The sequence below is a fragment of the Papio anubis genome, chromosome 18 (assembly GCF_008728515.1).
Source record: "Papio anubis isolate 15944 chromosome 18, Panubis1.0, whole genome shotgun sequence".
NCBI classification, from domain to species: Eukaryota; Metazoa; Chordata; class Mammalia; order Primates; family Cercopithecidae; genus Papio; species Papio anubis.
The window spans coordinates 17,431,318-17,458,209 of NC_044993.1; the positions used below are offsets into that span (position 1 = coordinate 17,431,318).

At 44.6% G+C, this 26,892-nt stretch overlaps 1 protein-coding gene and 1 long non-coding RNA gene across 3 annotated transcripts in view; one reads left to right on the forward strand and one right to left on the reverse strand.

Annotated features, from left to right (window-relative positions):
• Window positions 1–26,892, reverse strand: part of PKD1L3 (polycystin 1 like 3, transient receptor potential channel interacting) — an 88,224-nt gene that overhangs the window by 8,851 nt on the left and 52,481 nt on the right. The window contains 11 exon segments of the mRNA XM_017953512.3: window positions 1,146–1,273; window positions 16,471–16,537; window positions 16,539–16,633; window positions 16,636–16,935; window positions 17,960–18,100; window positions 18,632–18,731; window positions 20,870–21,104; window positions 21,205–21,397; window positions 22,759–22,939; window positions 24,081–24,280; window positions 25,303–25,499. Coding sequence (XP_017809001.3) covers window positions 1,146–1,273; window positions 16,471–16,537; window positions 16,539–16,633; window positions 16,636–16,935; window positions 17,960–18,100; window positions 18,632–18,731; window positions 20,870–21,104; window positions 21,205–21,397; window positions 22,759–22,939; window positions 24,081–24,280; window positions 25,303–25,499 — 1,837 coding nt within the window.
• LOC108583555 lies at window positions 9,698–26,627 on the forward strand. Of its 2 annotated transcripts, none has more exons than XR_002519300.2 (5): window positions 9,698–9,905; window positions 16,514–16,623; window positions 16,769–16,916; window positions 18,681–18,810; window positions 25,324–26,627. It is a non-coding gene; the product is annotated as an uncharacterized LOC108583555 (long non-coding RNA). The 2 variants fall into 2 exon arrangements; XR_002519301.1 differs by lacking the exon at window positions 25,324–26,627 and adding an exon at window positions 20,459–20,497.

Sequence of the window (26,892 nt, forward strand, 5' to 3'; positions counted from 1 at the left end):
GCTCACTGCAAGCTCCGCCTCCCGGGTTTACGCCATTCTCCTGCCTCAGCCTCCCGAGTAGCTGGGACTACAGGCGCTCACCACCTCGCCCGGCTAGTTTTTTGTACTTTTTAGTAGAGACGGGGTTTCACCGTTGGCAAGGCTGGTCTCGAACTCCTGACCTCAGGTGATCTGTCTGCCTAGGTCTCCTAAAGTGCTGGAATTACAGGCACCAGCCACCCCACCCAGCTGAGTTGATGTTCTTATATTCCTAGTTTGTTGAATGCTTTTATCATGAATACTTTAAATGCATTATTTTCTTAAATTATATAGAAAATGAAGTGTGAAATTGCAAACCAAAGTTACAGTAATACTAGCTTTTGAACTAATAATATTTTTTTCAAAAAAAAATATATATATATATGTATTTTTTTTTTTTTTGAGACGGAGTCTCGCTCTGTCACCCAGGCTGGAGTGCAGTGGCCGGATCTCTGCTCACTGCAAGCTCCGCCTCCCGGGTTTACGCCATTCTCCTGCCTCAGCCTCCCGAGTAGCTGGGACTACAGGCGCCCGCCACCTTGCCCGGCTAGATTTTTTTTGTATTTTTTTTAGTAGAGATGGGGTTTCACCGTGTTAGCCAGGATGGTCTCGATCTCCTGACCTCGTGATCCGCCTGTCTCGGCCTCCCAAAGTGCTGGGATTACAGGCTTGAGCCACTGCGCCCGGCCAAAAGTACTATTTCTACAGACTTAATTCTTTAGCTCCTGAAAATTGAAAGAGCCACTCTATTTGGTAGGAAACCAGTTAACCTTTAACTGAATTCAGGTTTCTGAAAAGGACCAAAATTATAGCCATAACTCTAGTAACACATCATTGTAGAGCTTCCCAAATAAAATGTGGCAACCTTTATTTCTCACATCTAATACCATCATCATCATCATTACTTTTGGGACAGGGTCTTGCTCTGTCACCCAGGCTGAAGCGCAGTGGCGTGATCTTAGCTCACTGCAACCTCTGCCTCCCAGGCTCAAGCAATTCTCCCATCTCAGCCTCCCAAGCAGCTGGGACCACAGGTGCATGCCACCACACCTGGGTCATTTTTGTAGTCTGGTAAAGATGAGGTTTTGCCATGTTGCCCAGGCTGACATCTAACATTATTGACTCACCTGTTTGAAGGCATAGTAACAGACCAGTAGATAATAGATGACTTGTGAGATGATAGACCAGGTAAAGCCCTTCTTTGACATCTGAAGGGAAGTGAAGCTTTCCAGTCTCACAGAGGTGAAGAAAGCACCTGAGAATGACAAAGAACACCTGGAGTCAAGAGTCTAAAACTTTTGCCGTCTTCTTGTTAAACTTTTTCTTTGAATAACCCCAACTCTTCCTATATCATCAAATGTTTCTGAGTCTCAGTGCTCCACTTAGTATTTCCTTTAGAGCTGTCATGAATATTAAATGAGATAATGTATGCAAGGCTATTGGAGAAATACTGGTTTTACAGAAGTCAGTAGTGGGAAAGGATATGCTGTTGACCCTACCTTGAAGGGAGGTGTTGGTGGCTTAACAGCTATTATAGATGTTACCCTAACCATGTCAGAATGGCTGCAGAGAAGTTTAAGCACTGATACCCCATGAGTGCTAATGGTATCCCATGGATACTCAGTCATTTACATAAGGATAGACTAAAAGGCTTCAGCCTTCACCTGGAAGGACATTGAAAATGTTGACATTTATAAAATCATGAAAGGTCTTGTGAATATAAACCTTTCATAAAGCTTCAAAATATTAGTGATGGCAGCAGCACCCTGTCTGGAGTGGCTGCTGCCATGACACTGGCTGCAGTGGGCGAGGTGTGGCCGGGGCGTTGTGCTCTCTTGAGCCGTGGGAGCCAGTATCAGGTGGGAACCCTGCCCCCTTCTGAGGTGGAAGGTTGGGAGCCCCACCCTTCTGGGCGCAGCTGCAGCCACCCAGCCATAGCTGCAGACCCGAGCATCCCTGCACTCTTGGGGGCTCAGGAAGCACCCCCTGCCCCTGCAGGTTCAGAAGTGCCTGCTCCTGCTGCATGGCCTCTCTGCACTGCCAGCACCTGCTCTAATTTTGGAGCAAAGTTTTGGCCAAGCCTGGGCGCTGTCATGACCCAGCTGGGTGTGTGTGCGCTTGGGGCAGTGCTGACAAGTAGCCCCCTACTGCCTCGGCCCTCTCCAAACTTTGGACACAGACGAGCATGGGAGGCAGGGAGGGTGAGGGGGCAATGAGGGCAGCTTGGCATGGACCTGCAGGTGCCCCTTGGCACAGCCTGGGCACCATGGGTGACATGGATGGTGGCAGGAGGCAGACAGGCTCCTGGGCAGAAAGGGGCGGGTCCCCAGTAAAGCCCCACCTTTAAGCCAGGGATGGCCTGAAGCCTGGGGGCTGGGCTGCCAGTTCTGGAATCTGCCAGTTTCACCAACTCGAATGAGAACTTATGGCAGTTTTTTTGGGCCCACCCATGGCTGCCCAGGGACCAATCAGCACACACTTACTCCCCTCTGAAGCCCATAAAACCTCCAGACTCAGCCAGACTTGGGCAGATGGCAGAATGACTTGCCTGCAGATAGGAGCTACCATTCCAGGTCTCTCCGCTGAGGGCTACACAAACAATGGGACGACCTGCCTGTCGATAGGAGCTACCAACTCCAGGTCTCCTGAAAACTGTCTTGTCACTCAGTGAAGCTCCTCTCCACCTCTCTCACCTCCAGTTGTCTGTGTACCTCATTCTTCCCGGATGTAGGACAAGAACTCGGGACCTGCTGAGTGGTGGGACTAAAAGAGCTGTAACACAAACAGGGCTGAAACACACCCCCTCGCTTGCCACACTGCAGGCAACGAGAAGGAGAGAAGAGCTGTGGCTCTTTGCGGGAGTCCAGACCTACAGGCTCCCTGAGCCAGGGCTGTGACACCCTTTTTGGGGCTCTGCAGTTCCTAGCATCTCCAAGATTCTAGGCACCATGGCATTCCTCTCGTTCAGACGTAGGCACCCACAGCGGAAACCACGTGCAGTACATCTGGTCCAGCTTCAGCCTTTCAGGGAGCCGGCACCTGTGCCAGCACATAGAGCTTCCCACCTCACCGCAGCAGCCAGTGTGCCTGGCTGTGGGCAGTGGCTGGACCCCGTGCTTGCTCATCCATATATCCCTCACTGCTCCGTGCCTGGCTCTTTCTTGGCAGGTGTGGGATCCAGGCCAGTAGCAGGAGCCGAGAACAGGCTGCCAGGCCAAGTGGGCAGAACAAGCCCAGTGGGTGCAAGCAGCACTCAGGCAGAAGGTGCTGCAGGCCACAGAGGTTTCTGGCTGGCAAAGCAACACCCCAAGGATGCTGTGACATTAGAACTAAGATGTACCCCTTGTAGGCAAAAAAGACATTTAAGAACAAAAGGAATTCCTATTTCACCTAGCAAGCTCTCAAGACTGGAACTTTTCCCATGTTTATTTTAATCCCTGTCTATATTTTGTTAGTAACTAAAAACCCCGTGAAGACCCTCAGGAAGCCTTTATGCTTCATTAGAAACAAGCATAAGAGAAGTGGTCTACTCTGCAGGTCTGAGAGGAGGAAAATTCCTGATTAGGAGAAAGATGTGATGGAAATGGAAGGATACTTGTGAGCCAATTATGGGAGAAAGAAGAAAGCGAAGAAGTTGGATTAGGATGGACATCCTGTGAAAGTGGGGGAACTGAATGGACCAGTTTAACTCCAATCCCTTACAAAATGCCACTATAATGAAAGTGAAAGGATAAAGTAAAAACTTCAACAGATGAAGAAAAGGAGGGCAGATGAGAGCAACAAACTGCTGGAAGCTGAAAAGTAGAGGAATCACATTGACTTAGCAAGTTCAAGAAAGCTGAAATCTAAGGCAGCTGTACAGGAAACCTGGAAGCAAGCCCATTCTAACCACGAAACCCTGGAAAGCCTCAGAAATTGCAGGCATCAGGTAGTTCTGAAGGTAGAAGTTCAGATGGAACTGAAAATAGCGTCAACTGAAAGTCAATATATATATAAACAACAACTAGATTCCAAATTTCCTCCCTCACCATTCACAACCAGATATTTGCTACCCATCTTGCCTTCTACCACCCCACAACTAAAGGTTTGTTTCCTAGTGATGCTGAATGAGAGAATCTGGACTTGGGGGCACCAGCTACATCTGAGAGTAACAGTTTACTGGAAAAGGAAAAGTTTACATGCTGCATAGTGAGACACTTCCCAGATCCCTTCCCTCAACTCACTCTGATAAGTATAATAGGCTCATACTCTCAAGGTAGGAGTTTGGAGGGTCTTTAAAAACTGACTGCCTAAAAAGAGAGACTTAGATACCAGTTGATAAGCTCTATGCCCTTTTTTTTGAGATGGAGTCTCACTCTGTCACCCAGGCTGGAGTGCAGTGGTATGATCTTAGCTCACTGCAAGCTCCGCCTCCTGGGTTCAAGCAATTCTCCTGTCTCAGCCTCCTGAGTAGCTGGGATTACAGGCATGCGCCACCACGCCTGGCTAATTTTTGTATTTTTAGTAGACATGGGGTTTTGCCATGTTGGCCAGGCTAGTCTCAAACTCCTGATTTCAGGTGATCTGCCTGCCTCGGCCTCCCAAAGTGCTGGGATTACAGGCGTGAGCCACCGCACCCAGCCAGGCACAGAGCTTATAATTAGCATTTATTTGCTTTTTATTGCCCTTTTTTTTGGTGTGGGGGGGGGCGGGATACAGGGTCTGGCTGTCACCCAGGCTGGAGTACACGGGTATGATCTCAGCTCACTACAACTTCCGCCTCCCAGGATCAAACCATTCTGCCACCTCAGCCTCTCAAGTAGCTGAGACTACAGGTATACACCACCATGCCAGGTTAATTTTTATATTTTTGGTAGAGATGAGGTTTCACCATGTTGCTCAGGCTGGTCTCGAACTCCTGGGCTCAAATGATCTTCCTGCCTTGGCCTCCCAAAGTGCTGGGATTATAGGCTTGAGCCACCGCGCCCAGCCTGCCTTTCTTTAAAAGGACGGCCAGGCACTTGAATCTCTAATGTTGAAAACTGTAGATCAAAAACAACAAATCAAAAAAGGAGTTCAGAGGAATTAGAGACAGTAAAGGATCAGAAGGAAAGAAAACCCCCTGTAATATACCAGAGTTAAGAGGATATTGCATCCATAAAAGAACAATAAGAGACTATGGAAAAAACATGAGAACAACAATTTTGGAAATTAAATATTATAGAAAGAAAAAATAGTTTAGAAGATAAAAATTAAAGTAATATTGCAGATATTAGACGAAAAAGATGAAAAACAGAAGCAAAAATATAAGAAAATCAGAACTCCAGGAGTTATAACGTCAAAATGCTGGAAAATCAGAAAAAGTGAACAGAGAAAATGGAGAAGAAATTAACAAAGAAAAATGAAGAAAATTTCTCAGAACTTAAGGACACGTTTCCAGATAATAGAACATTCCGTGACATTGTTTTTTTTTTTTTTTTGAGTTGGAGTCTCGCTCTGTCACCCAGGCTGGAGTGCAATAGCACCATCTGGGCTCACTGCAACCTCCACCTCCTGGGTTCAAGTGATTCTTCTGCCTCAGCCTCCCAAGTAGCTGGGACTGCAGGCATAAGCCACCACGCCCAGGTAATTTTTGTATTTTTAGTAGAGACAGGGTGTCACCATATTGGCCAGGCTGGTCTTGAACTCCTAGACCTCGTGATCCACCCACCTCGGCCTCCCAAAGCGCTGAGATTACAGGCATGAGCCACCGTGCCTGGCCTCTATGATATTCTTTCATAACCCAGAGGACAAAGAAAAAAACCTAAAAACTTTTGGGGTTGGGGACTGGGAATCAGAATGCCAGCATAACACTTTTTAACACTAACATGAAAAACTAGAAAGCAATGGAGCTACACTTTTCAAAATTCTGGCCGCGCATGGTGGCTCATGTCTGTAATCCCAGCACTTTGGGAGGCCAAGGTGGGCAGATCACTTGAGGTCAGGAGTTCAAGACCAGCCTGGCCAACATGGTGAAACCCCATAAAATATGTAAATACATAAATTGTAAAAATAAAAAAATCAGCCAGGCATGGTGGCGGGCACCTGTAATCCCAGTTACTTGGGAGGCTGAGGCAGGGAGAATTGCTTGAACCCAGGAGGCAGAGTGTACAGTGAGCCGAGATGGTGCCACTGCACTCCAGCCTGGGTGACAGAGCGAGACCCCGTCTCAAAACAAACAAATGAACCAAAATCCTGCAAGAAAGAAATTATATACAGATAAATTAGAATCTAATGTGATGGGAGAATAAAAACACTTTTGGAGATGTAAGTCTCCAACAAATTTACCTCCCTTGTACTCTTTCAGGAAGTACCAGAGCATGTGCTCTAGCAAAACGAGCAAGTAAGCCAAGAAAGGAAGACATGGAATCCAGAAGACAGGGAATTCAGTAGAGAAGAGAGGTAAAGATAATCCCAGGGTAATGGAGAAGGGAGAGTCCTGGAGAGCCGTAGAGCAGCCTAGAGAAAAATCAATCCAGACTGTACCCAGGAAGGAGGGCTCCAGGGAAGGTGTCTCCAAGAAGATAAAATGATAGTTTACATGGTACTTTAAGAGAATGAGAGATTTCTACTTTTAGGAAGAATTTGGAGATTAATCAGTGACAGATACATAGAAAACCAAGCAAATTTTTTAAAAAGTAATATTCTAGAGAAAAAAAAAAAAGGATGTATAAGAAAGGAAATCTAATTATAATATACTAATGTCTCATCTTTGAAAAACATAATGGAAATGCTCAATATTAAACTAAATAAATTTTATTACTATGTTGGGAGAATGAGAAAAGATCAAAGATGTGTATGTGTTTGAGATATATGTGGGTGTAAGAAAGCTACCTCTGGCTGGCTGAGGTGGCTCACGCCTGTAATCCCAGCATTTTGGGAGGTTGAGGCAGGTGGATCACTTGAGGCCAGGAGTTCAAGACCAGCCTGGCCAACATAGTGAAACCCCATCTCTACTGAAAATACAAAAATTAGCTGAGTGTGGTAGTGGGTGCCTGTAATCCCAGCTACTCAGGAGGCTGAGGCAGGAGAAAGGCTTGAGCCCAGGAGGCAGAGGTGGCAGTGAGCTGAGATCACGCCTAAAACTGAAAATTTATGAAATAGACAATAATCTTAATTTTTTTTTTTTTTTTTTTGAGACAGAGTTTCACTCTTGGTGCCCAGGCTGGAGTACAATGGTGCAATCTCAGCTCACTGCAACTTCTGCCTCCTGGGTTCAAGCGATTCTCCTGCCTCAGCCTCCCGAGTAGCTGGGATTATAGGCACCTGCCACCACTCCCGGCTAATTTTTTTGTATTTTTAGTAGAGATGGGGTTTCGCCATGTTGGCCAGGCTGGTCTTGAGCTTCTGACCTCAGGTGATCCACCTGTCTTGGCCTTCCAAAGTGCTGAGATTATAGGCGTGAGCCACCATGCCCGGCCTATGTTAATAATTTTTAAATTCTGAAAGATCTAGTTTAAAAAAACGGAAAGTAGCCTTTGGGGAGTAGGAATGAGGTAGGGATGAACTGAGGACTCCTGTTTTTCCCTTGAACTGTTTGACTTTTAAAGTTATATTTAAATATAATAACTTTAATTAAAATAATATATTTAAATTAATGGTATGAGAGAAAGAAACTGGGACTTCTCCTGAGCTACTCAGGTGTCTTAGTCCATTTTGTGTTGCTATAAAGGAGTATCCAAACCTTGAGTAATTTATAAAGAAAAAAGGTTTCTTTGGCTCACAATTCTGATGGCTGGCAAGTTCAAAATTGGGCATGTGCATCTGGTGAGGGCCTGAGGCTGCTGCCACTCATGGCAAAGGTGAAGGGGAGACAGCCGGTGCAGAGATCACACGGAATGAGAGGAAGCAAGAGAGGGGTGGGGGAGATTCCCAGGCTCTTTTTTTTTTTTGAGACGGAGTCTCGCTCTGTCGCCCAGGCTGGAGTGCAGTGGCCGGATCTCAGCTCACTGCAAGCTCCGCCTCCCGGGTTCACGCCATTCTCCTGCCTCAGCCTCCCGAGTAGCTGGGACTACAGGCGCCCGCCACTGCGCCGGGCTAGTTTTTTGTATTTTTTAGTAGAGACGGCATTTCACCGTGTTAGCCAGGATGGTCTCCATCTCCTGACCTCGTGATCCACCCGTCTCGGCCTCCCAAAGTGCTGGGATTACAGGCTTGAGCCACCGCGCCTGGCCGATTCCAGGCTCTTTTTAAACAACCAGCTTTCTTGGGAACTAATAGAATGAGAACTCACTTACTCCTAAGGGAGGGCATCAATCTATCCATGAAGGATCTGCCTCCCAGGACGCAAACACCTCCCATCAGGCTCCACTTCCAACGCTGGGAATCGAATTTCAACATGAGGTTTACAGGGGACAAACATCCAACCCAAAGCACAAGATCATAGAGAGAGGAGAGGAGAGAGAGGCCTTCGTACCCACATCACTGGACTCCAACATCAGGATCACAACACAGAATAGGTTCACATTAGCATTGAAGACCACAAACTCCACAAAGAGGACTTTTGTGCGTTGGTCTAGCCAATGCCTCTGTTCAAGATGCTGTAGAACTCTGGGTAAACAGAGGACAAGGTCAGCCCGTTTTCTCCAATACTGCAAAGGGGGAAAATATCCTGATGTTTCAAATATTACTGTCATATACCAGGTAAGATTTTACATTTCCCAATCTACTTTTCCTATGAAATATTTTATGATTACTAATGCCCAAACTTTCACTGGTATTAAATTTAGTAGACCATAAAAATGAAAGTTTTTACAGTAGTATTCACAACAAGGTTAAATATTCAGGAAAATATACTTGGCATTTCAGGTCTGAAGTAGAATTTCATGCTATGACAAGTATTTCTACTTGAAGTATTAAATGCTACTCTTGACTACCAGCTGTTCAGTTTTGGGAGGTAGGAGGAATATAAATGTCATTATTCAGTTGGCATTGTTGTTTGTGAATAATGAATTCCTTGCATTTAAATGAAGAGATAATTATTTTTATTTAGACTTTTTCTCATGTAATGACAGAGATTCTCAGAATACTAAACCACTCTGTAAGTCTCAGGAAATTTAATTTTGGCATTGGACTTTTGGGTTCCTGTATTTTGGCTCATGAATGGCAAGGTTTCCTTTATATGTTAAGATTACAGTTTGTCCAAGCTATGGTTACTTGAATTTAACTTCAGCTAGGATTGAAAATGATAGGTATTTCTCCAGCTACAAAATGAATTTTGGCAAATTGCCAAACCAAAACATACCTGTAGTCTGAAGTTGAGCAAGGAATTTTTAAACCAAAGGGTATATTTCCTTAGAAGTCTAAAGTAAAAGTATCCATAAGAGTTACAGACAGTATAGTAGCTGTCAAAACTACTCAAATGGGTCTGAAATTCCTATTTGTCCTATGAATGGCCAAAAGCAAATATTTTGGTCCTCTTGCTCAGGGCCCAGGCTTACTCACCGGGCTGCAGTACTGGAGTTTCTTCCAAGTTCCACAGCGTATCCTCCTCCTGAGTAAGTGGCAAATTCCCCTTGAATGGGAGAACCACCCAGGGTCTCCTGATTCTGATAATGCCAAATGCTATCTGATTTGGTGATGTTTGTATCAAGGGGGCCCCAATTAACCCCACAGTTCTCTGTATCCTCCTGATGTTGGTGAGATGGCTTCACTTGCTCCCCGGGAGATACTCCAGCTGGGAAGAGTCTGGGATCAGCAATGCGAATCTGACGCAGCAGAACATTGCCCAAAAGAAAGGAGTTCCCATCAGCAATAAATCCTAATGAAAGAGTAAAAGAAACAGTTTTGTTTATATATTTTTTAAAATCTTTTTTTCCAGCACATCCAGAATGCAGAAAAAAGAAACGACGTAAAAAGTGCCACATTAGGTTAGTAACGAGAAAAAATGCACACTTTCACCATTAGGTTTAAAAACATTTTTGGAGGTTCTAGATAATGCTGTTAGGTAAGACAAAGAAGTAAGGCTGGATATGGTACATCACACCTGTAATCCCAGCACTTTAGGAGGCCAAGGCGGGAGGATGGCTTGAGGCCAGGAGTTCAAGACCACCCTGGGCAACACAGGTGTACACGGTCTTTATATTAAAAAAAAAAAAAAAAGTTCAAGTAATAATGAGACATATAAAAATAAAAAAGTGAAATTATCGGCCGGGCGCGGTGGCTCAAGCCTGTAATCCCAGCACTTTGGGAGGCCGAGACGGGCGGATCACAAGGTCAGGAGATCGAGACCATCCTGGCTAACACGGCGAAACCCCGTCTCTACTAAAAACACAAAAAAAAAAATTAGCCGGGCGAGGTGGCGGCGCCTGTGGTCCCAGCTACTCGGGAGGCTGAGGCAGGAGAATAGCGGGAACCCGGGAGGCGGAGCTTGCAGTGAGCTGAGATCTGGCCACTGCACTCCAGCCTGGGCGACAGAGCGAGACTCCGTCTCAAAAAAAAAAAAAAAAATAAAAAAGTGAAATTATCACAATTTGTAAATGATATGTCTAATCTAGATGAATTAAGAGAATCGACTGAAAAACTGACCATTGAACAACACATGTTTGAACCGCACGGGTCCTCTTATAAGTAGATTTTCTCCCACCTCTGCCACCCCCGAGACACCAAGACTAACCCCTCTCCTCTTCCTCAGCCTACTCCATGTGAAGACGATGAGGATGAAGACCTTTGTCATGATCCACTTAATGAACAGTAAATTAGTTTATCTTCCTTATGATTTCCTTAATATTCTTTTATCTAGCTTAAGAATACAGTATCTAATACACATAACATATAAAGTATGTGTTAATCAACTGTTATGTTATCAGTAAGTCTTCCAGTCAATAGTAGGCTATTAGTAGTTAAGTTTTTGAGGAGTCAAAAGTTAGACATGGGCCGGGCGCGGTGGCTCAAGCCTATAATCCCAGCACTTTGGGAGGCCGAGACGGGCAGATCACGAGGTCAGGAGATCGAGACCATCCTGGCTAACATCGTGAAACCCCGTCTCTACTAAAAAAATACCAAAAACTAGCCGGGCGTGATGGCAGGCGCCTGTAGTCCCAGCTACTCGGGAGGCTGAGGCAGGAGAATGGCGTAAACCGGGGAGGCAGAGCTTGCAGTGAGCTGAGATCCGGCCACTGCACTCCAGCCTGGGCAAGAGAGCCAGACTCGGTCTCAAAAAAAAAAAAAAAAAAAAGTTAGACATGAATTTTCATCTGCATCAGGGGCCAGCACCCCAAGCCCTGTGTTGTTCTAGGGTCAATTGTACTTACAAAAAGAATTCAGCAAGATGGCTGGATACTAAATAAACAAAGAAATCAACAGTGTTCATATGGCCACACAATATTTACTTAGATAGTATACAGAAATCAAACATTTTTTGTTGAGATAGACTCTCACTCTGTTGCCCAGGCTGGAGTGCAGTGGTACAATCTTCGCTCACTGTAACCTCTGCCTCCCAGGTTCAAGTGATTCTCCTGCCTCAGCCTCCTGAGTAGCAGGGACTACAGGTGTTCCACCCAGCTACTTTTTAAAAAAATTTTTAGTAGATATGAAGTTTCACCATGTGGGCCAGGCTAGTCTGGAACTTCTGACCTCAGGTGATCTGCCCATCTTGGCCTCCCAAAGTGCTGGGATTACAGGCATGAGGTATCATACCTGTCCTAAAACATCTCATTTATAATAGTAACACAAAAGGTAAAATAAACCTAACAAGAGATGTGCAAAAATTCTATGGGGAACAATTCTGAATCTTACTGAGAGCTACAAATGAAGATGAAAACAAACAGAAAAGCATACCATGCTCTCAGGGAGGAAGAGAACATAATAAAAATCTTAATTCCCTAATCTTTATAGGTTCTTAGTCTATATCTCTATAAAGATCTAGATCTATAACTATATACATTCTTAATATATAAAAAGCTCCTACAAAACAAAACGGGTAAACAAAACCACACAGCCTGATAAAAAGTAGCCAAAGAATATGGGCGGATGCTTACTCATCCATTCTTTCTATCAGTATGTATTGAGTGCTCAAAGGCACCAGGTCCCGCCTAGGTACCCAGAATATAGCAGTGGGTGTAACAGAGTCCAGGCCACCGAGAGCCCATATTTGAGGAGCAAGAGAGATGGGCAATAACCAAATAATATTCAGGTAATGCTAAGGGCTATGAAGAAAAATTAAGCAGAGTAAGGGGATCAAGAGTGATTTGGAGAGGGAGCAACGCTGTTACCTTAGGTAGGATCATCAGAGAAGCTTTCTCTGGGAAGATGGCATAGGAGAGGCCCTAACACAGTCAGAAATCAGTCACAAGGAGAACAGCAAGTTCCAAGGCCCTGAGTGAGAGCATGCTTGACATATTTAAGGAAAGCACAGAAGCTTGAGTGGCTGAAGTCGCGTGAACGAGGGTAAGAGGAGTAAGAGATGAAGTAACAGATGCAACTGGGGGCCAAACCAGGCAGGCCCTTGTAAGCTTTGGAAAGGACTTGGGACTTCAAGTTTGATGGGAATCCACCGGGCGGTTTTAAACAATGAAGCAACAGATTTATGTCTTAAAAATAGAATATGGGGAGGATTGAGTGAAGAAAGGCAAAAGCATATGGGCAAGTATTGCCCCTATGAAAAGGGAAAAAGCGTGTCTTAGTTTAAACTTTCATTTCTCTGGGTGCAGTTACAAAGTCTTTCATATATTTCATGGACACTTGAATTGTTTGAAAACACCAATTTTCACCAGGCTGTCTCTTGGGAATGTGGGCAGGTGCTCTCATATATTGCTTCTTGGTTTTTTTTGTTTTGTTTTTTGAGACAGAGTTTTGCTCTGTCTCCCAGGCTGGAGTACAGTGGGATGATCTTGACTCACTGCAACCTCTGTCTCCCAGGTTCAAGCAACTCTCCTCCCTCAACCTCCTGAGTAGCTAGGACTACAGGCATGCACCACCAGGCCAAGCTAATTTGTGTGTGTGTTTTTTTTCTTTTTTTAGTAGAGACGGGGTTTCACTATGTTGACCAGGCTGGTCTCGAACTCAAGTGATCTGCCTGCCTTGGCCTCCTAAAGTGCTGGGATTACAGATGTGACCCACTGCACCAGCCATATATTGCTAATAGCAGTGTTTATTGGTACGCTAGGACAATTTGGCAATCTCTTTCTAAATTAAAAATGTATATATACTTTGACCTAGCAGTCTTTTCCAAGGTATTTATCTTTCGATGTATTTGCACCTTTGTGGAATTAAGTACGTACAAGGATATTAATGATAGTCTTGCTAACAATAAGCCTGGAAATGATCTAAAGACCTATCAGTAGGGAGCTGGGTATATAAATTATGGTACATCCATGCAGTGGGATACTATACAGTAAGTGAATAAAACATAATAGGGGCATCTTCATATGTGCTGATAGAACAAGCCCCAGATAAACTGTTAAGGGAAAAAAGCAAAATGTTTTTTTTTTTTTTTTTTTTTTTTTTTGAGACACAGTCTCACTCTGTTGCCCTGGCTGGAGTGCAGTGTGGTGTGATCTTGACTCACTGCAACCTCCACCTCTCCGGTTCAAGTGAGTTTCCTGCCTCAGCCTCCCAAGTAGTTGGGATTACAGGCGCCCGCCACCATGGATGGCTAATTTTTGTATTTTTAGTAGAGATGGGGTTTCACCATGTTGGCCAGGCTGGTCTCGAACTCCTGACCTTGTGATCCACCCACCTCCACCTCCCAAAGTGCTGAGACTACAGGCAGGAGCCACTGCGCCCGGTCATTACCTTTGAAAGAATATATAATAAATATATATAATAAATTGGGACTGTAGCTGTCTCTTGAAAGGAGAGAAGGGGATCTAGGGGACAAGGAAGAGCTGCACAATACACCCTTTAGTTGTACATTTGGATTTTTTTTTTTTTTTTTTTTTTGATGCAGGGTCTCACTCTGTCGCCCAGGCTGGAGTGCAGTGATGCGATCTTGGCTCACTGCAACCTCCGCCTCCCAGCTCAAGCAATTCTCCCACCCCAGCCTCCCAAGTAGCTGGGACCACAGGTCTGCATTACCATGCCCAGCTAATTTGTATATTTTTTGTAGAGATGGGGTTGCACCATGTTGCCTAGGCTGGTCTTGAACTCCTGGGCTCAAGTGATCCTCCAGCCTTCGCCTCCCAAAGTGCTGTGATTACAGGCATGAGCCACTGTGCCTGGCTGGATTTTCTTCATACTCATGTTTTACTGATTTGCAAAACTATTCTTTTTAAAATTTTTATATTTTAAAAAAATAGATATGAGGTCTATGTTGTCCAGGCTGGTCTTGAACTCCTGGGTTCAAGCAATCTGCCCACCTCAGCCTCCCAAAGTGCTGGGATTACGGGCATGAGCCACTGTGCCCAGCCAAGACACTACATACTACAGGAGCCAAGCAGTGCAAGAGAGACCATGCCTGCCGTGATGATGCAGACCTCAGCCAGAGATCCAGTCACTATTTTTGTTCTTGAGATGGGGTCTTGGCTCTGCTCAGACTAGGGTGTAGTGGTGAGACCATGGCTCACTGCAGCCTTAAACTCCTGGGCTCAAATGATCCTCCTGCCTCAGACTCCCAAGCAGCTGGTACTACAGTCACATGCAACCATGCCTGGCTAATTTTTTTTTGTAGAGATGGGATCTTGCCATGTTGCCCAGGCTGGTCTTGAACTACTGGCTTCAAATGATACCCCTGCTACAGTATCCAAAAGCACTAGCATCACAGGCGTAAGCCACTGTGCCTGGCCCAGTCACCTTGATTTAGTATTTTGTTCAGGACAAGGTACAATTATAGACTGCAAGTAGAATGTGCCCTGGGCCAGGTGCGGTGGCTCATGCCTGTAATTCCATCGCTCTGGGAGGCTGAGGCGGGTGGATCACCTGAGGTCAGCCTGGTCAATATAGCAAAACCCCATCTCTACTAATAATAAAAAAAATTAGCTGGGCATGGTGTGGGGCGCCTATAATCCCAGCTACTCAGGAGGCTGAGGGAGGAGAATCGCTTGAGCCCGGGGGATGGAGGTTGCAGTGAGACGAGATCACGCCACTTTGCTGTAACCTGGGCGGAAGAGCGAAACTCCGTCTTGGGGGAAAAAAAAAGAAAAAGAACGTACCCTGAACCCAGAACTGTCACCACCTAAAACTGAACTAAGGACACCAGACTGGGCAACATAGTGAGACCCTGTCTCTAAAAAAAATAATAATTAACTGGGTATGGTGGCACACACCTGTCGTCCCAGCTACTCAGGACGCTGAGGTGGGGGAATTGCTTGAGCCCACAAGTTCAAGGCTGCAGTGAGATGAGATTATGTCACTGCATTCTAGCCTGAGTGGGAGACTTAGACCTTGATTCTAAAAGTAAAATTAAAAAAAAAATTGAACTAAATAGATTCAACATGCAATAAATAGGAGTTATCATCTATAAAAAATTTTTTAAACATACTAACTCTCTCAAACACACTAACCACACCTTTAGGACAGTAAATGTTTGCTGAGATAAAAATGCATTTTAGATTCTTTTTCAGGAACCTAGGAAGTGATCCAAATCTCATCAGGAAGCCACCAATCCTGAGATAAATGAATGTAACAGTTTCCAGAATGCAGCTTACTTAACAACATCTAAAGTTAAATAATGACAGTGTTGGTAACTGGTGGAAAAATTTTGAATACGAAACGTTCCTGGCAGATGCAGTGGCTCTCACCTGTAATATCAGCACTTTGGGAGGCCGAGGTGGGTGGATCACTTGAGGTCAGGAATTTGAGACCAGCCTGACCAACATGGTGAAACCCCATCTCTACTAAAGGAAGCTGAGGCAGGAGAATCGCTGGAACCCGGGAGGCGGAGGTTGCAGTGAGCCAAGATCATGCCATTGCACTCCAGCCTGCGCAATGAGAGCAAAACTCTGCCTCAAAAAAAAAAAAAAAAAAAAAAAGCCAGATGTGGTAGTGCATGCCTGTAATCCTAGCTACTAGAGAGGCTGAAGCAGGAGAATTGCTTCAACCTGGGAGGTGGAGGTTTCAGTGGATTGTGCCACTGCACTCTGGCCTGCGTGACAGAGTAAGACTGTCTCAAAAAAAAAAAAAAAAAAAAAAAAAAATGCGATCCCTGAGAAAGTCATTCTTTAGCATTTCTTCATCACTGTCCACAGCAAGGCATACTAACTCCTCTGCATGGTGGCGTTCCTTGAAGACACAAACCATATCGTGTCCATCTTTTCACTGTTAGCTCCTAGGACAGTTCCAAGCATATTAGAGAAGTTCAATGCATTTTGTGGGGCTGAACTGGATACCCATGCAAGCAAAGTCACACAGACATCCTCACAGACCTGGGAAAGACGGCTCAGGCCAAAACAGCATCTCATGTGGAGATCCTCCAATGAACCCACATTCCTGGTTTTGCACTTACTGAACAGCCTTCTCTGCTATGTGTGGTTGAGTCCTAGGGGTCACTCCAGTTACTTCTCATGATGTAACTGAATCCACTGTCATTTTTGCTTGTCAGCCTTTTGTGAAGCTCATCAGCGGGGAATCGGCCCCATGGGCCTGGGTGAACAGATGTAACTGAACCTCCTTAGATGAAGTCCAGGGAACAAGCTCTTGGGATGCCCACAGGTACGGCCATATCAGAAAACACCAGCTGACCTTCCTCCACTTTCTCATAGATCGTGGTACAGGGTATTTGGAAAATGAATTGTACCCCATATTTGCAATGAATGGGCTTCAGGACTGCATTCTTACCTCTGTAATCCCCATACAGGCTAGGAAGGAGGATGTGATTGGCCCAGGGATAGAAATCCTGAAGAAGTTTGATTTCTGAGAATCGGGGCGAAAAGGTCTTCCGGATAGCTTGGTGGAGGTAAAATCGATTGGAGTTCTTTACAGAGCAGATTGCAGTCATCAACAGGGTAAGGAAAAGGATTTGTACTAGTTTAAAAGCGGAAAAAAATGTCATAGTTGAGTGGTTAACTTAGAAATCCTCTATGTCTTTTTCTTCATTTTTCCTAAGTCTATAGACTTATGCAGGTCAAAACCAGTCAAAAATTGGCAGTTTCATATGGTTCAGTCTAATAATTATAAATACACACATTGACATTTCCTTCCCAGAATTATTCTGCCACTAATCATACATTTTACTTAAAATAAGATACATTGGCTGTGGCCGGGCACAGTGGCTCACACCTGTAGTCCTAGCACTTAGGAAGCTGAGAGGGGCAGATCACCTAATGTCAAGAGTTCAAGACCAGCCTGACCAACATAGTGAAAACCCCTATCTACTAGAAATACAAAAACGAGCTGGGCGTGGTGGTGTGTGCCTGTAATCCCAGCTAACCAGGAGACAGAGGTAGGAGAATCACTAGAACCCAGGAGGCACAGGATGCAGTGAGCTGACATTGCACTACTGTACTCCAGCCTGGGCAACAGAGTGAGACTGTGTCAAAAAAAAAAAAAAAAAAAAAAGAGAGAAAGAAAAAGATACATAAAATCCCACACAAGAAATATGGTGTTCAGCTCTAAGGACCAAGCATGCACTCTGTTTCACTCATGTGATTGTGTTTACAAGCAGCAAAGTCATGATAAAAACATAATTTGTCTTCTTTGGACTAGGGAATCCAGTAATGAACTAGATGTGTTGAAGCCAGTCAACTAGCACCTACAGAATAGACGTTTGCCAAAGCATTTTCATTTTCCCTCCATAGATCGTGTTATTAAATTTTGCAGGTAGAGAAAGTGACTTACTCTAGCACAGAATGAAACCTCTAGACTCCAAGGTCAGGGGTCTGTCCAGTTACCATCCCACCTGCTTTACTGGAATCCCAAATCTCATGAGGTGAAGATTTTAAAAGACAGCTTTTCAACCCTTCTTTAACTTTCCATTTTATTCTCTCTCTTCCTTTCCCTTCTGGAAAAGGTGCTGTATTATCAATATGTTGCCATTTCCTCTCCATACCCAAAATATCTCCAGTCAGCTTGAAGAGTTTCTTCTTTTTCAAGGTTCTTTCTGGACGCTTAGTTGGACTATTCATAGCTGGGGCTACATAGACGGGGTTGTTCTTATCTCTTGAACCTGGTACTGATGAAGAACATTTTGCTGTCAAAAATTCAAATGTAGACCAAAGAAATGTTATATTTCATTAAGCGGCCACTCACCATTCACTGAGCATCTACTGTGCGCACTTCCTTTTAAATGTTAAACAAGCACTTCCTTTTAAATTTTAAACGTAAAACTGCCCACGCAGTGCTTCTTAAGCTCTCTATTATAAAGGACCTGTTTTTAAAAAAATTGCAATCAGTTGAGGACTGATACTTTTGTACAATACAGTGAAAATGAGTTACTAGGCTGAACACAGTGGCTTCATGCCTGTATTTTCAATTCTAGCACTTTGGGAGGCCAAGGCAGCAGGATCGCTTGAGGCCAGGAGTTGACCAGCCTGGTCAACATAGTGAGACGTTGTCTCTACAAAAAAAATAAAAAATTAGCCAAGCATAGTGGCACATGCCTGTGGTCCCAGCTAGGGGAGGTGGGGGAGGGGGGATATCAAGTATGGCAAGGTGGCCAGAATTCCACTGATCTAATTTGCTTTTTTCAAAATTAGGTAGTTGTTAGAACTATTTGAGTTACCCAAGAGTGCCAAGATCCTCTTTGTTTGTTGTTCCTTCTCTTTGTTAAGCCGTGGCATCCTGCTCATCATCAGTGAGTATAAGAATGTGAAGAAGACCACCTGGGCAGGAGAATCACAGGAGAACATCGTGAGCAGACGTTACAGACCCAGGAAGATAACACCACATGTAAAGGAAGAGGTGGGCACTCATGAAAAACTTCAATTATTTGGCTCTTCATGTTAATGAAAAACTAATTTCACAGTAATTTTTGCACAATGATGGGGACCAGGAGAAGGGCCATCAGACTCTAAATAATGTTAATATTCGTATTTTTTGCTTATCGTTCTTAATCTGGTTGGCTGGAGAAGCTGATACCGTCAAATGATTTGTGATGTCTATTCAATAACATCTCTCAGTATCTTTGGAAGACCGCTGATGAAAATCCAGACATTTTTTTTTTTTTTTTTTTTTGAGACGGAGTCTCGCTCTGTCACCCAGGCTGGAATGCAGTGATGCAATCTCGGCTCACTGCAACCTCGGCTTCCTGGGTTCAAGTGATTCTCTAGCCTCAGCCTCCCAAGTAGCTGGGACTACAGGTGCATACCACACGCAGTTTATTTTATTTTATTATTATTTTTTGAGACAGAGTCTTGCTCTGCTGCCCAGGCTGGAGTACAATGGCACGATCTCGGCTCACTGCAACCTCCGCCTCCCGGGTTCAAGTGATTCTCCCTGCCTCAGCCTCCTGAGTAGCTGGGATTACAGGCACTCACCACCACACCTGGCTAATTTTTGTATTTTTAGTAGAGACAGGGTTTCGCCATGTTGGCCAGGCTGGTCTCAAACTCCCGACCTCAGGTAATCCGCCTACCTCGGCCTCCCGAAGTGCTAGGATTACAGGCGTGAGCCACCACACCCGGCCTGGGATTTCTGTATTCTTAATAGAGACAGGGTTTCACCGTGTTGACCAGGGTAGTCTTGAAATCCCAACCTCAAGTGACCTGTCCTCCTTAGCCTCCCAAAGTACTAGGATTACAAGCGTGAGCCACTGCTCCTGGCCACTATGGATTTTCTGGAGATGGATCCTTAGATGTGAAACCTCTCCAGCAAAAGGATGCAGAATTTGCAGGTTGTCACTATATATTGCCAGACTTCCCTTAACCAGGACTGGCTGTTCATTTCCTTGGCATTACTGTGTATTATTATTTTTCTTTGCCATTATTAAAACAAAAATGCAATATGATAGTTTTATTGGACTAGCGAAGCTGAATTTCTTACATGTGTTTTGGCCACTGCAATCACAGGTTTTGCTTTAAAAAATTTATATCTTAACTTACATATAGTTAAAAAAAAGTTCGCTTTTTGGTGTATAATTCCATGAGTGTTGTATATCCACCACTACAGTCAAGATACCAAGTAGTTTCATCACCCCCAAAATTCCCTCAGGCTGTCCCTTTATATTTATGTTTTAGAAGGAACAGTCCATATCTTTTAGAAATATAAAGTCTGAAATACATGAAATGGATAAAGTGATGTGAAGTCTGATATTGTTCCCCCAAATAATAGATGAAACAAGATTGGCCATGAGATGGTTATTGTTGAAGCTGAGTGGTAGGACTTTAGAATGCATTATACTAGTCTTCACACTTTTGTGTGGGTTTGACATTTTTCTTAATTAAAAACATTTTAAGTTTTTTGATATTTTTTCAAAGTGGTTTGGGTTGTTGATTTGTTAACTGTCCTCTTCGCTCCTCAATCCTTTTCTGCCATACTTATTAGTTTTTCTGTCATGAATTTCATGTATCCCTAACAAATGTCAGTTTGCCTTTTTCTTTTTGTTTTTTAGTGTTGAGACAGGGTCTTGCTCTGTCATCTAGGCTGGAATGCAGTGGCACAATCACGGCTTACTGCAGCCTCAACCTCTGGGCCAAGCCATCCTTCCACCTTAGACTCCCAAGTAGCTGGAACTACAGGAGCACACCACCATGCCTGGCTAATTTTTTCTAATTTTTGTAGACATGAAGTTTCATCATGTTGCCCAGGCTGGTCTCAAACACCTGGACTCAAGCAATCTGCCTGCCTTGGTGTCCCAAAGTGCTGGGATTACATGCATGAGCCACTGCACCCAGCCTGGTTTGCCTATTTGTTTTTTGTTATGTTGCATTGTCAAAACCACTAGGCACCTTGGCTTGACACCCAGGGACCTCAGTGTCCCTAACTTCTGCAACTCCAGTGGTTCTTCCCGTCCCGCACATACCTTTCCTGGCTGGCTGATGAAGACGTTTTGAAGCACTGATAAAATAATTGAAATCGTCCAGCTGGTGGCTTGGTCTTTGCTCAATTCCAAGCTATAAAGTGCTGTAAAAAAGGCTGAAGCCAGGCTAGTGAGACCTAGGAGGAGCCAGCAGGCTGCAGTCAACCATCTGGACAGGCCATTAGAGATGGGCTTTTTCCCTTCCTCTGAGCTCAGGATGGCGAAACTGGTGACTTCCCTGAAGCACAAAAGTTGAAGGAATAATCCCATATGCATCAGCTGAGAGAGAGGATGAGGAAGATGACAGGGGATAAAGAAGGCTTGGTGTGCTGCATTACCTGGATGGCTCTTGCTCCGTGGGAAGAATATGCGTTTCCAAGAGTTCCTGGAGTTTTTGAAGTTGGCTGACTGCATCTAGGAAGTCACAGGGCTGGTGACCCTGGGTGAGACCCAGCGTGCCTAAGTGAGATTTCAGCCTCTGCAGAACTCTACGCAGGTAACAGCAGAAATGATGGTGGTTTTCAGGAACAACTGAAAATATATTTCAAGTTGACACTCTCTCAAGTGGATTTTATTTTTTTTCAATCAGTGCTGACGAGGTTGGCCTTGAACGTGTAGCCTCGCCTCCCCGAGTGCCAGGGCAACCAGCCTGAGTCAGCGCAGCTCCCATCACAAGTGGATTTCAATAAGGAGCAATTAGTGGTAGAGATGAACAATTCATTAATTGATTTGAGGCTGTATTTTCCCACTAGCAGAGATTGGACTGTACCCAACCCTTGCAGTACTACCATCTTCTCTGAGGATGCTGGTGAATTTGTAGCAATTGTAAAATTCTAAGCTTTGATCTAAAGACTTTTAAAACCTATTTACTGAGTTCTTCACCAGAGTGGCAGTACATGTGACCTATACTAATAAGTGCCCAGGAGACTCAAATCGTATTTGAGAATCCATAAATTTCATAATCTCACCATCTCATAAAAGAAAAAGGATGACAAGTTTCAACAGTCTTCGACAAAGCAGATAGGATATGTGGGTCTAATACAGAAAACATTTTTTCTGGTTTTTTTTTTTTTTTTTTTTTTTGAGATGGAGTCTTGCTGTGTCGCCCAGGCTGAGTGTAGTGGCACAGTATTGGTTCATTGCAACCTCCACCTCCCGGGTTCAACTGATTCTCCTGCCTCAGCCTCTCTAGTAGCTGGGATTACAGGCATGTGCCGCCACCCCCTGCTAATTTTTGTATTTATAGTAGAGACAGGGTTTCATCACATCATCAGGCTGGTTTTGAACTCCTGACCTCAGGTGATTGCACGCCTCGGCCTGCCAAAATGCTGTGATTACACGTGTGAGCCACCCTGCCTGACCTGTGTTTTTTTCTTTTTTTTCCAAGACGGAGTCTGACTATGTTGCCCCGGCTGCAGTGTAGTGGCCCGATCTCAGCTCACTGCAACCTCTGCCTCCTGGGTTCACGCAATTCTCCTGCCTCAGCCTCCCCAGTAGCTGGGATTGCAGGCACCCGCCCCCACGCCCAGCTCATTTTTGTATTTTTAGTAGAGACAGGGTTTTGCCATGTTGGCCAGGCTGGCCCTGATCTCCTGACTTCAGGTAATCCACCCACCTTGGCCTCTCAAAGTGCTGGGATTACAGGCGTGAGCCACCATGCCTGGCTTGTGTTTTTTACTTAATCCTGTACTTTGTATCACCAGATAGAGATAGATTGTCTAGAAATCATCAAGGGGAACAAAGCTATCAACTCTATATTAGAAGCTTAAGGAAATTAAAACAACCAGAAGGTTGTATCAGGCCTGTCGGTTATAAATGAGTAAGAAAGTAAGAGACATGCAAGGGAGTGGGAGGCGGATGGAAGATTGCTACTGAAATCTACTGAAGTTTACCGCGTGCCCAGTGGCGCTCTGCCTGCTGATGACAGCTTTGACCCTCCAAGTGAGACGATATGAGGCTGGATAAAAGTTTCACCAGCTTAGTAATGTCACAAGAACTCCATGGCGGCTGCTCACACTTGGAGAGTAGGTATGTATTTCTCCTGAGCAGGAATCTCACAGTTTCCTTTAATTCCTGAATGTAGGACCAAGATGAGAAAAATCAGCCTGTTTTTCATTAACCCAGCATTTGTAGCAATTACAGGTGGTAAGGCCATTTCCTTTAGTCAGAAGGGGATTTGCTCAGCATGAAGAACTGCAATTTTTCCATGTTCCTTGAATTTTTCAGAAAGCAGTCACCTCACAGCTCACCGTAGCTTCAATACCAGTTTTATGAGAGAATACAGAATGAAAAAAGAGACAATTTGATCAAACATCAAAGACTGAAGCAAGGCCAGAGTAGTGCCCATGCACTCCCATTTAGTTCTCAGAATACTTAATCATCAAGAGTAAAAGCTAAGCGTGTGGTTGATCACAGCTCAGGGGACAGGAACTGGGAAAAATGTATTACAGGTTAACAGGACCCTGACAGCCTCCCATGAGATTCTTCCCACTGCTCTCTTCCACTGTATGGGGAAGGGGAGCATGTAATTTTTTTTTTTTTTTTTTGAGACAGAGTCTTGCTCTGTCGCCAGGTTGGAGTGCAGTGGCGCGATCTTGGCTCACTGCAACCTCTGCCTCCTGGGTTCAAGCGATTCTCCTGGCTCAGCCTCCTGAGTAGCTGGGACTACAGGCTCATGCCACCACACCTGGCTAATTTTTTTTTTTTTAATCTCTTTAGTAGAGACGGGGTTTCACCGTGTTAGCCAAGATGGTCTCTATCTCCTGACCTCGTGATCTGCCCACCTCGGCCTCCCAAAGTGCTGGGATTACAGGTGTGAGCTACCGTGCCTGGCTGGGTGCATATAATTCATCTGTAAAATTTGATACTGGCTGGGTGTGGCAGCTCACGCCTGTAATCCCAGCACTTTGGGAGGCCAAGGTGGTAGGATGGCTTGAGTCTAAGGGTTTGAGACTAGCCTGGACAACATGGTGAAACCCTGTCTCTACAGAAAAATACAAAAATTAGCCAGACATGGTGTCACATGCCTGTAGTTCCAGCTACTTGGGAGGCTGAGGTGGGAGGATTGCTTGAGCCCGGGAGTTTGAGGCTGCTACAGTGAGCTGAGGTTGCACCACTGCACTCTCCAGCCTCTGCAACAGAGCCAGACCCTATCTCAAAACAAATAAGCAAGCAATAAAATAAAATATAAAATAAAATTTGATATCAAACTTACCTCAACTACCATTGTGGCAGAGAGAGGCTCAGCAGAAGCATCTGAGAGGCAGGAGGCCTGGATGGGAGGAAAGAGGGGCAGAGTCTCCTGTGGCTCAATCAACGGGAAGAGCCGCCCAATGACAAGATTGATGGGGAAGAGAATGACAGCAGTGTGGATGCTGATCAGCAGCTCAGACCAGGCCACAGCAAATGGACCCACTGAAAGAAAAGCATGACGTCAACTTTTATCATCAACAATTAACATAATCGCAAAGTCATCCCTCTCCTAGGTTTAACTATTCACTGAGGAAGTTAACTACATTTATCTAGGGATAAAATTATCATGGCAGTAAAGACCATGTTGTGTTCCTAATACTGCTTCATTTGTTAATGAATGAGAACACCGAGAACATTTGTTAGAGTATTCTAATGCCAGGGCAGTGGAGGAAAAATGAAGGCACAATGTATTCGTCTGTTTTCACATTGCTATAAAGAACTACCTGAGACTGGGTAATTTATAAAGAGAAGAGGTTTAATTGACTCACAGTTCTTCATGGCTGGGGAGGCCTCAGGAAACTTACAATCATGGCAGAAGCAAGACACCTTACATGGCATCACAAAGCATTACAAAGCACTACAAAGCACCTTACGTGGCATTACACTTCCCATGCCTTACAAAGCAAGGCATCTTGCATGGCGGCAGGAGAGTGATGGGGGAGCTGCCACGCACTGTTTTTATCCCCCCCCGAGATGGAGTTTTGCTTTGTCACCCGTGCTGGAGTGCAGTGGTGCAATCTCGGCTCACTGCAACCTCTGCCTCCGTGGTCCAGTTCAAGCAATTAAACCATCAGATCTCATGAGAACTCACTCACTATCATGGGAAAAGCATGGGAGAAACTGCCCCCATGATCCACTCACCTCCCAGCAAGTCCCTCCCCCAATACAGGGGATTACAGGTGGATGTGAGATTTGGGTGGGGACACAGAGCCAAACCATATCACACAACATGATTCTGTTTCTAACCCTGAAAGTAAGGAGAATGGAGTACAGTAAAAGTATTACATAGTAGGCTAGGCATGGTGACTCATGCCTGTAATCCCAGCATTTCAGGAGGGTGAGGCAGGAGGATCACTTGAGGCCAGGAGTTCCAGACCAAGCCTGGGTAACAGAGTGAGACCCTGCCAAAAAAAAAAAAAAAGGATTGCTTACTATGAACAACACACATCAGGGCTCATCCGTACATTGCTCATCTCTCTTGGCAGTGGTGCTGTTTATCTTCCAGAACATAACATTGATGACCATGTTGCAGAGTAGCAGTGTCATGCAGCAAGACAGCCGTTGGACCCTTGTAAACTGGTTCCAGGGATGCCGAGTTGCAACTGAAAGCCACAGATAATCCTGGGTGAACTTTTCGACAATCATGGAGGAAAACAGATGTCTGAAAAGAGAAATTAGAAGAGGAAATACACAAGATTTTCTTCGGAAAGTGCACCAGTTTAAGATGTGATTTGCCCAGCAACAAGCAACGTAACAGCTCCCAAGCCTCTGTTCAACACCTCTGTGAATAAGCTTTCAGATATTGTAATTCTTTTATTTAAATTCTTTTACCACCGCACAAATGTGTCCATGTAAGATTCTTTTGTTATTTTAGGATAAAAGGTTGTTGAGGATAATCTATATGGTATGCGAGTTTAAAATTAAAAATGGTTGTTTTAGCTTTATAAGAGTTTTGATAAATCTTTTACTCTTCAAAAGTTTGCATCAAACTACTGCTCAAAATAGTTTGGTAAATTCATACTCTGAGCACTTTCTCTACTCCAAATATGGAGGCACTACAAATAATATCTAAAAAGAAAGAACCAAAAAGACTTTGCTGGGCTTAAACACAAAATAAAACTTTCTGAGGAAGAGAAGCAGAATGAGAGAACAAGGTGGTGAGAGTGAGGTAGAAGCCACAGGAGTACTGAGCTCCTGATCTGGAAGAAGGCAGTACAAAAGTGGGAGCTTGACTTTTGCAGGGTGACTGAAACTCAAAATGTTTCATTGAGTGCAGGAAAGGGCGGGAGAAAACCAACTTCACTGCTAGAAGCTAGGGTTGAGGCTGGAGCTCACGAAAGGATACGTCAGAACAAAACCACCTCTGTAGGGCTACACATTTATAGTAAGGAGGTGAGGAAAAAAAGGACAGCTTCATGACCGGCAACTGAGTCAAGAGATCCAAGACTCATGACAAGATCTGCAACACTCCTAGTTTCATTAATTTCACTGAAAAATAGGAGCTCCAAAGTTCCATATAATAAGGCCCATTTCTAGACTAGAGATGTGAAGGGTTGGAAAGAAAACAGTAGCAAAACCAGTCAGGGATGGTGTTTGTGGTCAAAGGGGTGGGAGGGATGGTATGTGTGTGTGTGGAGGTGCAGTGCTAGGGAGAGGAGTGGGAGGGAGAGGGAAAATAATAATCCAGCCCAAAAGAAATTAATGTAATGGGACCCAGAAGGCAGAGGTTGCAGTGAGCCGAGATCGCACCACTGCACTCTAGCCTGGGCTACAGAGAAAGACTCTATCTAAAAAACAAACAAAAAAAGTAGTGTATATAAACACACACACACAACGGAATATCATTTAGTTTAGTTTTTTGTTTGTTTTTGAGACAGGGTCTTGCTGGGTCACCCAGGTTGGAGTGGAGTGCAGTGGTGAGATCTTAGCTTACTGTAACCTCCATCCCCCTGACTCAAGTGATCCTCCCACCTCAGCCTCCCAAGTAGCTGGGACCACAGGTACACACCACCACATCTAATAGGGTTTAGCTGTATCCCCACCCAAATCTCATC